At 36.8% G+C, this 14,077-nt stretch overlaps 1 protein-coding gene across 1 annotated transcript in view; it reads right to left on the reverse strand.

Moving 5' to 3' along the window:
- The window catches only part of LOC136036527 (CD109 antigen-like), a 64,728-nt gene that overhangs the window by 37,500 nt on the left and 13,151 nt on the right, over window positions 1-14,077 (reverse strand). Inside the window, 3 exon segments of the mRNA XM_065718830.1 lie at window positions 4,522-4,680; window positions 10,029-10,033; window positions 10,036-10,266. Of these exon segments, the coding sequence (XP_065574902.1) occupies window positions 4,522-4,680; window positions 10,029-10,033; window positions 10,036-10,266 (395 nt within the window).

Genomic DNA, 14,077 nt, shown 5'->3' on the forward strand with positions numbered 1-14,077 from the left:
TAGTAGAATATTAGCGCGAGTTGGCCTTAAACAAAAAATTCTGGTCAGAATGATGCTACCTCTCTGACAGGTATATACTGGTTCATTAATTTCATAAATATTATTAAAAATAGCCGAGAATCAACAACTATTATCCATCAATTAGAAACTTTATACAAGAACTATTACCCATTGAATTATATAAAAAAATGTGCATCTTTTAATCTTTTCAGTACATCATAAAAATCAGCCCAAACACAAACACACTCCCCCGGCCAGTATCATTATGACTATTTTTCTGCTTAAGCAACTATTTAGAGAATGCAGAATTGACCAAAATATATGTATCTATCGGCTACCTAGATTAGAATTATAGCCTACCTAGGAAAGTATAATTATAATCTAGGTAGATTTCGTAAGAATTTACAATAGGCCAGCTAAGAATGGTAGTATAATAACTAGAGATGTGACAATGGCGAAAACGTTTCCCGATTTCATTACCTGAGACCCTAGACCTTAGATCCTCCTGTGCCTCCAGAGGCGCTCACGGCGTCCAAGAAGAGTCTCAAGTCGTCTCTGAAACTTGCGGCTGCGAAGGTGTCTTTCCACTCTGGCTGAATTGAGGCGTGAAGGTGCCGCAGGTCGTTGTTGTAGGTACGACGGAGTGTATTTTTGGGTCTTCCTCTGTGGCGGGTGCCTTCGGGTAACCAGAAAAAAGTAGACTTGGGAATTCTGGAATCGTCCATGCGCAGCACATATCCGAGGTAGCTCCAACTGCACCTTCGTATGGTCTCGATGAGGGACGGTTGACATGTGATGTTTCTAATATGCTCGTTCGTTACATTCTGGGTCGTTTTCAAACGACTGAATTCTCCTCTCATGTTCTTGATTGAGATGTCATGTTTCAGATGCATAGAGGAGGACAGGCAGGACGTTGCTGTTGAACAGGCGGAGCTTAAGCCGGAAAGAGAAGGTATTCGATCTCCAAACTTTTTTGAGTCTGTTAAAGGTGCTGCTAGCCTGTCCAATTTGGGCGATGACTTCTTTGGCTGTGGATCCCGTGTTCTCGATGGTGCTGCCATGATATTTGAATTGGACCACTTATTCCACGTCGTTATCACCACATTTGATATTCATAGGTGAACCGCTAGTTGCTATGCCTTTGGTTTTACTGGCGTTGATATTGAGTCCAAAACCTTCTGCTTTTTGTTGGACACTCGACAGCAGCGCTTGAAGCCGTATTCTGCAGGTTTCGATGATGGCAATATCGTCAGCAAAATCTAGGTCGATCAGCAGGCAATCATTTAGGCGTAGCCCAGTTGAGTCGATGCTCCTCAGTATGAAATCGATGATGATTGCGAACAGTAGCGGGGATAGCACACATCCTTGTTTCACCCCGGACAGGATGGGAAATTCGCATGAATTTCCCTCTGCTGTCTTCACACAACAGGTTGTATCTTCATACATCACCATGATGAGATTTACTATGATATCAGGGATACTATAGTGGCGAAGGAGCTTCCAGAGTGACTGGCGTTCTAATGAGTAGAACGCCTTTTCGAAGTCTATGAAGATCATGTAGAGTTTATTGCGCCATTCGCAGCTCTCCTCCGTGAGTATTCGCAGGGTGAATATCATGTCCATGCAAGAGCGGTTTGGGCGGAAGCCATGCTGTTCATCACGCAGGTATTCATCTAGGTGACGTTGTATTCGGGACAGGATAATGTGGGACAACAATTTGCCAGGAATCGAGAGTAGGCTGATGCCTCGCCAGTTGTTACAAAGCGTGGCATCACCCTTCTTGAAGAGCTTCACGAGCGTACTGTGGCGCCATTCTGAAGGTACTTTTGCTGTTGTCCAGATGGTTCCGAAGAAGTCTTTCCAATAGGTGACACAGGTGTCCATGGAGGATTTCAGTATTTCTACCGTGATGCGGTCGTCTCCTGATGATCTGCCGTTTTTCAGCTTTTTGACTGCTTTCAGAGCTTCGTCTTCAGTCGGGGGCTCGGTGTTGATGTCTAGCAAGATCTGAGGATCTTCGGGGATGGAGATTGGCTCGTCCAGGGGTGGTCTGTTCAGGATTTTTTCAAAGTGATTGGCACACACCTCCTTCTTCTCTTCGGGACCGGTAACCAGTATGCCGTTTTCGTCCTTCACCGGACCATCGCTGGTTCTGTTCTTCCCGATGATCTCGTACATTATTTTGTACAGCGACCTGCTGTCTCCGTTCTTGGCAGCTTCTTCAGCTTTCGAGGCCTTTGCTTTGTAGAAATGGCGTTTGTCTTGGCGCACGCTCTTTTTGACAGCTTTGTCAATCCATCTGTAATTCTCGGTCTTGTAGATCTGATTCACGTCGTGGAAGGCAAGGATCTGAAGCAACTTTTCTCTCCTAGCAAAAGACTATTTAGACTTACACATCAAATTGAACGTAGGCTCAAAGGATTTATCGGCCAATAACAATATTCAACAAACTGTCGAAATGTGCTCAGAACAAGAGAAATACATTAAGTTAATTTTATTTTTGAATAAAATCTCCAAAGAGCAGGAATACAAGACAATTATTTTCATAGAAACAGAACAAATGGCTGACTACATAGCAGACAGTATACGCAGAGACGGGCATCCAGCAAAGGCTATTCACGGCAACAAAGATCAAAGACAACGAGATTGGACTCTAGACATCAGTCTAGATATCGACGACATAAAATATGTAATTAACTATGATTACCCTCATAATAGTGAGGATTACATTCACAGAATAGGAAAAACTGGGAGATCCAACCGGATTGGGATTGCACACACCTTCTTCACCCCACAGAATGCAAGCAAGGCAAAAGATCAAATGGAGGAAAAACTGGATTTAGGGGGCACGGCAGCTACGGAGGGCGGAATGTCAGAGAGCAGTGGTAAACAGCTATGACTCCTCGAAAGCCCCAATAAGAAAAAAAATTACCAGAGACAACACACAATTAACCGACATATTATGTACTATTTAAATTCTTGTTTTGACGATTTTGAATGAATGTGGGAAGTTTCACTATGGAAATTTATATTGGTCTGTTTTCCTCAATATTTAGTTTGCTCTATACACTGAAGTTTTGACTTTTTGTCCTAATTCTTTAAAAACGATTCCTGAAACACAGTGGTCATTTAATTAGAACATTAACTTTTAAAATTCTATAAAAATGCTTTAGCGTAAAGAGCGCGGTTTTGAGGAGGAGGCACCTCTTTTCATATACGTAATAATTTTGTTCGTTTTATGTTTTGATGTCGCTCGTTTCAGTTGAAAAAACTTGTTTCTTTTTTAATTTAATTTCTGATCGTTCTTAGTTAATATCAGGAAATCCTGCTCTTTCTCCATGAAAGATTTCGGTACTTGTGTATTTTATACCACTCAAACATGAGAACAAACCGGTTTCTTCGTTACTTTTGAAACAAATTTTGACTATATGTTTGCACATTAAGAGGGGGAGGGGGTAGGGCCAACGCACAGTATTGAAGGAAACTGAAAGAAAGAAACAGAACAAAACCCCACTTAGGGCCTAGAAACAGCCCGACTTTCTAATTAGATGTGACATGTCCACTCTTATGACTGTTTCAGAGTTCCAAAATGCATTTATACCTCTTTACGGTTCTATGAGTGAGAAGACCTAGGACACATAGCTTCACCTATGAAAAGGTGATAGATGTGCAGGCTGTACTGGGCGACATGGCCGCAAGAAAAAATCCGTCCAGAATTCCAATTAAATGTGCCAAATTTGGAAGTAAAGGGAGCTTTTACTGCGGGGTGTGTCCAAATCGTCGTTTTCGCAAGGAATTGACACTTGCTCAACTTGTCAATTCATTAATCGGACTGTTCAAGTATTAGTGAAATGTTTCGTTTTTTCTTCTTACATTTTTAACTTACTCGCCACAATTCGTAATTCCCCTTGAACTTTAGTTAAATTGACGAGTAAGAAATAAATTATTATTTTTTATGAAATATGTACTTAATGTGTCTCTTCAACTAATTACTTTTTTAATTTCAAATTTAACCAACCTGTAGAGGACCTGAGGCGTTAAACCATACAAGTCATCTCAGAGTGTCCCTTGAGGCACATGAACATAGATGTGCCCCCCTCAATAATTCAACAACGACAAACATGAGTTAACATATTTTTTTTGAACAAACACTATCTATGCTTCGTCTTTTGTGCATCAAAACGGTATGGGTTCATTAAAATCTTAAAATTACAGTATCTTGAAGTACACTTTTTAGGCTAAGATGGGTGATCGAGGAATATAAATAACCTCAACCCTTATGAAAAGCTTTGGAAATGATCTAAACTGCGACGAAATGAGAAAACCATAAGTAGAAAAGATGAATTGGTTCATGAGACTATTTACTCAACAGTCTTAGCATAGTCTTAGCATGGCCGTATTTGAATTGCTGAGGGGTTGTATTAAATCAATAACAATATATTAATAATTATACGGAAACATATCAAGATTTCAGTGCCTTTTGGATCGTCGTATTGATCTATCATCAGAAAACTACACTACCTTAATTCGTTTGTCAAATCGAAAGTCACGTCCGCTTTACCATTGATTTGTATGACCTTCCTAATAGGCTCAGTGAAAAATGGTTGAATATACGACACTTTATACTCAGGGTACACAGCTACAGTAGCTTCACCGCGAACTGGCTTCCCATAGGTATACCTGAAATTTTAATACAACATATTAGTATTAAATATTAATAGTATCAATATTAAATGATTCAAACGATTATTCCATCGCTATCAAGCAAGCTGCTCGATTTACTGAACAAGTAGAAAAGCGACCACTGGGAGCAGACCGTCAGTCCTATTTATGAAAATAGTGTAAAGCTCAGCCAACTACCGCTGCCATAAACAAGCCAAATGTTACTCCCAATGGACGAAAGAACGGAGAAAATGCACTTGAAAATTGACGAAAAAGTGGAAGATGGTTCCTGAAAAATCCCATAGATTTTAGTCCAGGAAGGGAACGGTTTGAGCGGGAACAAATTGCAAGAGAAATGATTCTTTGACTACCCGGCTCAGAAAAGTGTGCTGATTCCAAATATGCCAAGTTTACTCATCTAGCTGTTTCACAAATATTTTTTTTTTGGGTTAAGGTTGATTTTGAGGAGGTAAAATACGTGTTTCAATATAAAGGCGTACAGCAACAAAATTGATATCTAGAATAGGGTAATAGTATATTACGGAGTATATTATCGTTGGCATCTTTAAGTTTCACAAATATGTAGTTTTTTTAGGTAAGGTTGATTTTGAGGAGGTAAAATACGTGTTTCCATATAAAAACGTACAGCAACAAAATTGGTACCTAGAAAATGGTAATAGTATGTTATGGAGTACACTATCGTTGGCATCTTTAACTTGTAGATGAAATTATTTGCGAAGCATTTATGACATAATAGACTGTTTGGCTATTTGTACAGACCGTAGAAACCCAGGAAAAAGAATCTACTATCTCCTTTGAAAAGATAACGAGCATTACATCAGACTACAATCCTGCATTATTAACAGCTAATCAAGCAAACATTGATGTTCAATATATTGGTCATTTGAGTTCCAAATACACGGTATTGCATTGCTGGTTACCTAGCTAAAGCTGAGAGTGTCCAAGAGGAAGCCATTTAGGGGGGAGTGAATAGTGCATGCTGTCTTGGTCAACGACCTATGTCCTATTTGTTGAAGTCTACAAAAATCCGTCAATTTGGAACAGTTGAAACTGTAAATATGTTTATCGTGGTGGCAATGGTAGCTGCAACACAGTAGAAGACGAACATGTCCCAATAACAAAAAATAGCCCAGAACATGCCTAAAAACGTGTCAGATCGAAACATATATAACGCCACTGGAACTACGTTGGCCAAAAACTCTATAAAGGGAAATTACAGTCCCTTGGCTTGTGCAACAAGAAAAATTCGTTGGCTTGAAAAACAAGGAAAGTGGCTGAAACCACAAATTCTGCACCAGAAGTGGTTCTTTCCATTTCTCCTTCTCCGCAGCACGCCGGGCACTCGAACATCATAGAGAGCTGTTTAATAGCTCGTTATGAGGGAAATTACTGCTTGTAGTCGCTTTTAAAATTAACAAAAAAAAATGACATTTAAAATAAAAATTATTATAATAGCTGTTTAATAGCTCGTTTTGAGGGAAATTACTGCTTATAGTCGCTTTTAAAATTAGCAAAAAAATAATATTTAAGATAAATATTATTATGCAGTTATTTACAAAAAACCGCATTTTTTTTTACACAAGATGATGGTATACTTTAAAGGGTGTCTTAGGTGATAACTTAGTTCCTTTTTTACTTATAGTAAAAAACAATTTATCAACTTAAGGTAGTGATAAATAATAGCTGACGTTCACTACCGATTACTTGGCCTTATTATCCGATAGCCATCATCCATTAAGAAAACAAAAGTTAGTTCAAATCATCAAAATAACTTAATGAACTTAAAGCAATTAAATTTAAGTTAATTAGCAAATTAGCTCAATAAAAAAAGTAATCGGTAATTAAATTAAGTTTATTAATTAAGTTAATAAAAGCTAATGAGGAATCATAAATACTAAAATAGCAATAATAGTTATAAATTAATAGTAATACATTTACCACATGGATAACTAATACAAATGTAACATAATAGATTGACATGTACTATACAATTAATGCATTAACACAATTACTAATTACTTAATTAATACAATTACTTACAATAATACAATTAATGCATTACTAAATAGTTCACCTCTATATTATATAAAAAATAATACAAATTATAAAGGTTTTGGTGATCAAAGTAGTTGCCACTCCGATATTAGTATTTTATTTTATTTTTTGGTCACTTTTGATGAAAACCTCTCCCTTGTGGAGAAACTTGTGTTTTCTTTACAGATCGGATAATGAGGCCACATAATCGGTAATGAGCGTCATGGCTTTGTTTGTTCCCCTCCAATCTTTTTTCTTCTAGTTCCCTTCCTTTCTTTCTTGTTAAGTGCATTTCTCGCTGTGTCTCTTCAATTTGTAAATTCAATTTTCTAATTGAATATATCAGTAATTAACCTATCAGAAGTTAAGTTACAAACTAAGGTCAAGTTAAGGAGTTATGGTACTACCAACTGGCCAGAGCTTAAAGCCAACTGAGACTGACACAAGAGCAACTCGTCCTCCATCCTATTCTCAATAACACTACTGCTTTTGACATCCTCCTAAGAAATCACTAAGGATTTTCGCCTTTATTCACCTAATCCAGGACATCCGGCCTGTCTCTTCGCCCTTTGTGGTATAGTCTGAGTAGTCATTCGATGCAATGTTATCTCCATCTTGAGGTCATATTCCTTAAAATTGAAAAAAATACACCTTTGCAACCAAAATAACTTTGCTAAATAACTCCGCTAAAAAAAAAGATTACCACGTAAAGAACTCATAAACACCGCAAAACTTAGACAAACATGTATTATAAAGAAGCCGATATTGTAATCATAGCCATTTCTTTACTCAAAAATCAAATGGAATTCAAAAAATACGAGAAAACTTCAAGTTCTTTATTGATGTTTCAAACACAATAGATTAATTTCTCCATTTGTTGGTTGCTGGTTGTCTCCATGGTCGTTTTTCCGTTTGCTCCATTTCTAAAGAAATCTTGCAACTGCTGTATGAGTCATGTTTTGCAGCTTGTTTTGTTTCATCGGTGCTATTAAAATTATTACTTTCAACTAATCTCTGGGTTTGGTAAGACGAGGCTGGGTCAGGACTAAAAGTGAATGTAACTCCAATTCCCACGAAAATTCTCTCAAAACTTCTTTCGCAACGCATGAAGAATGGACCGGGGCGTTGTCTTGATGATAAAGGATTCCATATGGATTCCATGATAGCGCGGTCCTGGACAGTTTTTAGCCAATTCGGCTATCGATGTCCTCAAAACTTCTATATAATAGGCTTCAGTCATGTTTTTTCAACCTTTTAAAAAATTAACAAGCACAACTCCTTCAGTCCTAGAAAACGGTTGCCATAATCTTGTCGAAATACTTCTGAAATTTGAATTTGATTGAGTCAAATGATCCACGTGGAAAGCGTTGTTCATTGTTTGCTTCAGTCTCGGTCAAAACATCAGCTGATAATCCACTTCTAAGATTTAACTGATCAGAACATGACGCTTTTGGGACAAATCGCATCAAAAGTAAACTGAGGCCAAAATCGTCATGCAGAACGAACGAGCTGAATTACCTGATATGCATATAGTCTGAGACATCCAATAAACTGTGTGCCTCCTATATTAGTCGACTAGGCTCTTGACAGCATCAAAGTTTCCAAAAATTTTCTTCCACAAACCCCATCATCTTCGACAGCCTCTACCATTCTGAAACCTTTCATAAACGCAAAATTTCCTCGGAGCACAAGCCCCATAGTTGTTCTGCAAAGCCTGAATAATCACTGTTCCTTTCCAACCAAGCGGTAGTAAGAGCTTGAGGTTCCTTCTTGTCTCACAATCCTCACGTTCCATGGATAAAACTACATTCTATTCACTATCATCTCAAAGCTCATTTCCAGGCAAACACTGATTACCAGGGTTCCCACCCGGTGAGGAAAAATCACTAAATTTTAGTGATTTTGTGGCTGATTTAGTTAATTTCTTCAAAATTCCAGTGATTTATGTGCTGATTTAGTGAATTATTGTTTAAGCAATATAAAAAATCACAAGAAATAGTGATAAATCATTGGGGCTGGCACACCTGCTGAATACTAGCAAACATTAAATAGCCGAACGAGTGCTTTTTCCGGCCGATATTTTCTTTCTGTTTCCGGTTGGCACTCGAGATGGTCAAGTACGAACCGTCTATAGTATTTAGTCCACTGTTTAAAACACATAAAACCTTATAGTGGAAAGGGGGGTCTATAGCCACCCAGCTTCATTGAGTTTGCCCTTACTACTATTACAAACTCGGCGCGGTGTTAAGACACCTGAGACTGACACTATTGTAACTCTCCATCACGCTTTGGTCGAAAGTTCTGCTTTGACCAGCCCCGAGAAATCTCCAAAAATTTAAGAAATTCTCATTCAATCTAGGGAGTTGAGCCTTTCGTTTCCCCTCTTATTAGCTATTTAATAAAATTATTCAAGGTGCTTTTCAATCCTGGAAATACATCCAAGGCATAAGAGCGGCACTTTTATCCTCCACCTACTCAGTGGGCTCAAACAAACTACTCCATAAAGAACAGCGTTTCGTGCATCAACGCCAACTCTACAGCTCTAAAATTATTCTTTGAAAATTTAGGACTTGTTAATTATTTGGAACACACCCAAGGAGTGAAGTACGATTAATCCTAATGAAATACACCATAGTATGATAAAAATATAATAGGCCTACTTCAGAAACAAAATTATGGAAACTACGACAAAGAATTATGGAAAGTAGATCACGCAGAACGCATTATATTAAATACCTAGCCTAACCTAACCAAAATACCAACTCTATATATTAAATATTTAATTAAAATATAATTACAACGTAGTCCTTCCACTGAGCCTAAGCTAATTGTCTCCGAATACAGATAGCTAAACCGGTTTGTGTCCGTTCGTTGCATCATGTTGCAGATCAAAATTCTTGAGTGTGTTCCGAATAATTAACAAGTACCGACAATTTCTCTGAAAAGTCTACCATTGCTACGTCACTATTCATATTAAATTAATCATTACGTCGCATTATATTAAATACCAAGCCTAACCTAACCAAAATACCAGCTCTATATATTAAATATTTAATTAAAATATAATTACAACGTAGTCCTTCCACTGAGCCTAAGCTAATTGTCTCCGGATACAGACAGCTAAACCGGTTTGTGTCCGTTTGTTGCATCATGTTGCAGATCAAAATTCTTGAGTGTGTTCCGAATAATTAACAAGTACCGACAATTTCTCTGAAAAAGTCTACCATTGCTACGTCACTATTCTTATGTGCTATTCAGTTAACGACACTTTTAATGGGACACAAATGAAAAAAGTAGAAAAAATAACATACTTAGCCTTTACTTAGAATCCTTGAAGGTAGCAAATGGGGGCAAATCAATCCAAACTTCAAACTTAGGAAGGACATATTCAGCAACTTCGAAATTCCTTGAAAATCGTTGTCCCGAGGCCATAACTGTGATGGTCCAGTCACCGTAAACCGGCTTATCAGAGAGTTGCAGTTCACCAGAAAACACGCCTTTTGTTGTTAATACACGACTCCATTGTTTTATTCTATTATCTTTTCCATCCTTAAAACAAAAATCAATCAGTGAGTAAATAATAATAGGGGTGCAATTAAAATAATTTTAAGGGCCAAAATAAAACTTAATGTGAAAAAAGGTAGCGTTAAAGCAGAAAAAATCCGTATTAAAGCGGCCAGTTGGAGATCATTCCTACCAATTCATCTTATAAATTCAAAAAAAGAGAAAAAATACAGGGGGTAACAACAATGATAATATAAAAGGGAAAACACAATAAATGAATATACTATTATTACTGCTGCTAACAACTCACTGCAGCACCAAGCCGCCCGAGGCCAACACAGCTCAGCTACGCACACTACTCCTTCATCCCAATCTGTTTAAAGCCCCCCTCTTCCAGAAGTTTCCGATTTCCCCTACGTTTTTCGTTACGGCCCCCAATTGGGGATAACCTGCTTTTCGTCTGGCTGACACGGACAATTTTTGGCAATCTGTCATCTTTCATCCATAGAACGTGTCCTAGCCCCATCTTAACCTTTCTCTCATAAAATAACAATAATGATATAGTATAAACAATGATCAATAATAATAATAATAAATACTGATAATATAAAAATAATAATAAAAATAGTATAGAAAAAATACAGAACAAGCGATAAAAGAATGTAAATCAATATACCAGAAAAAACTTCTTCTCGAACCTTTAGCATTACCAAATTCCCGAAGAAAAAACTTTTTAATATGATTTTTAAGTTGTGGTACCCTTTCTGCTTGAAGAATGGAACCTGGAAACGAGTTAAAAATAATTGGCCCAAAAAGACGGAATTCACATTCGCAAGGAGAAGATCCTCCGCTTAGTACTTTTTTGAATGCATAGTTATACATTAAATAAGAAAATCTTGTGCAAAAGATTGAGATGACAATGACTAAAAATGCTATTCGACCAGAAGTTCCTAGTTCATCACAAAACGAACCTTTCGTTGTTAATATACGGCTCCGTCGATTGATTCTGTTATTTTGCCTCGGAGTTTTATCAAAATAGATCTTGACTAAAATTCAACATGTATGAGAACCCTTAAACCATTATCTACAAAATACTAAATTTCTTATTTTCCCTGAGAAACATGGTTATGTAGACGTGTTTATTTTGTTGTTGTTTTTTTTTCTCAGGGATGACTGTGTTGAACCACTAGTCCTAGATTACTAGTCCTAGATTACGTGTTTATTTTGTTGTTGTTGATTTTTTTTTTCTCAGGGATGATTGCGTTGAACCACTAGTCCTAGATTATGTGTTTATTTTGTTGTTGTTTCTTTTCTCAGGGATGACTGTGTTGAACCACTAGTCCTAGATTACTGGAAGAGAGTTCATCCAAACAAAAATTAAAAAATCCAGTCCGTTTTTGAGTAACAAAACAGGGTAACAGACATAAAAGTAAATCAAGCCAGCATTTTGATCTGTAAAAAAAAAAACAATTTTAGTCCAAATGGATCCAAAATGTTATCGCGCGAAAAATCTGAGAACTAAACTGGCTGGCTGTAATATTTGTCCCTCATAATTCATGTAACCAATAAGAAATGAGCCCCTATTAAATGGGAGGTGCTTAATTAAATGAATTGAATGTTTCTAAACAGTAAATCAACAATATGATAAAACTACATCACAGCAGCTTGAAACAATATTACAGACCGTTTATCGAATAAAACTAAAGGCTACAAAGTGTTGTATAGTTGCACACCATCAGTTAGGTTGTGGGCCAATGGATCCATTACGTGGAGGGAGGTACCTAAGACCTCAAAAAAGTGTTTTAGGCCCATATTTTCAAGCCTTAAATGGGAGGTGCTTAAATTAAATGAATGTTTCTAAACAGTAAACAAACAATATTATAAAACTAAATCACACCAGCATACTATACAGATACTTGAGCGTCAACAAAACATGCATGTGTTCACTCATTTTTGGGGACAAACGCATGGGGAGGGGGCTCGGAGTCTGGACCCGTACTCCAAAAAATCGTAAATTGACTTGAAATTTTTGGCACTTCTTATTCAAATTATAAAATTATTTTGTTCTTTTGGTTTACCCCTCCAACGTTTTTTCGTTATTATTGTTTTGTTCTTTTCTAATATTTTTGTTTATTATTTTGCTAATAATTCAATCATCTGCCATAAACTGTTTCGTTTCTCAAATTAAATTAGTATTCAGGTGATCACATATTCAAAATTTGACCCCCCCCCCCTGTATTAGGTATAATTTATACATGGATAAAAAGTGCAGCATGGGCGCTAAGGGGACGAAAACTCTCCTAATGCCGAGATGATAGTTTTATTTTGGAAATATTTATTGATTTATTCAACATTCATCACTCACATAGCATGATAAGATGAAGTAGAGGAAAAAAACAAAAACAAAAACTAACAAAAGAAAATACAAGAAGAATAAGAAACCGATTACTGCACTAACTCTTGTCATAGCAACGACATTTACGGATAACAATAAACCATGATACTTTATTTATTATGCACATAATTTATCTTTATTTATTACATATACTTTATTTCGAAAAGTAAATACACTAAACGAGCAGTTTTTCTCAAAGAATCGTTCTGCAAAAGTTAAACTTTGATGTAAAGAGTGGGTTTGAAGGGGACTTTCCCAAACATTAGGAAGCTCTCCTTGTGTTATTAATAACAAACAGAAATTAAATAAAAAAATTAATTTTGTCAAATGAGAGTAAAGAGGGACATTACAACTTAAATTGAACAGAAATTATTCCATATATGAGGGAGCAGCCCCTTCTTAAAACTCCTTCTTTCACTAGATGTCCTGAATGCTTTAAAACCAACTCCTCAAACACAAGAGCAATTGGAATGGGGTAACAAATATTTTCACAATGCCTCAAGAATCTTTAAAAAAGCAATTGGTAAATGAAATACTTACAATTACCCATTAACTGTGCTTGTTGCAACCATAAATGCTTTCAGTAAAGTACTGAAAAATTTAAGCGCAAAGAGCGGAAGATTGAGAAGGGAACAGCCCCCCCCCCTTCATGGAACAAAATAATTTCTGTTTGTTTTAGCTTTTATTGTCTTTTTTCTTTCGTTTTTTTAACGTTTTTTTAGCATACATTAAGCCTAATTTTAAGCCAATTATTCACATATTTGGGCAGTATTGCCCATAGAGTAAAACACACGATGCCACCCCTGGAGTAATATTTCTTAAGATGTTCGACTGCTCTGATTAGAGCGGCAACTTTGAAATTTTATTCTGATGCTATGTGTGGCACCGGACACACAAAGGGTGGTTGAGTCCCCTTACCTATGTTGTCAGTAAAAAGGAAGGCTTGATCTAAGAGCTTTGGAATCATACGACGATCCCAATTTCCAAAGACGATCCCCATCCCTTATCTGTTCTACAATTAGGCTAGAAAAAAACACATAAAACATGGGAGATAGATCACTTTTTATCAAGTTTGCTATTGCAAAGACTACAAGAAAACAATCAAATCAAATTAGATTTTAAAGAATAATTAGAAACAAGAAATCAAAACTGTTACAGCAAGTTGGGTCATCAATTATCGGAAATACAGGCAGGCTCGTACGGAGAGGGGTGCCTTTGAGATCTATATCGCCCTCTTCCCCAAGAAAAAAATCTTTACATGTTTATAGATTTTCAATAATTTTGCATATTTTTTTTACCTTGCTCACCAACGATTTTATACCCCCCCCCCCCCTCCACACCCAAAGAAAAAACGTCATATATACATTCCTGTATATAAGGTATTTTCTGGTGACCTCGGTAAGTTTTTTTTCTTTTTAATGAAAAGCAAAAATTTAAAAACGGTCCAGTAGTGAAAATACA

The sequence above is a fragment of the Artemia franciscana genome, chromosome 15, assembly GCF_032884065.1.
Source record: "Artemia franciscana chromosome 15, ASM3288406v1, whole genome shotgun sequence".
Classification (NCBI taxonomy): Eukaryota; Metazoa; Arthropoda; class Branchiopoda; order Anostraca; family Artemiidae; genus Artemia; species Artemia franciscana.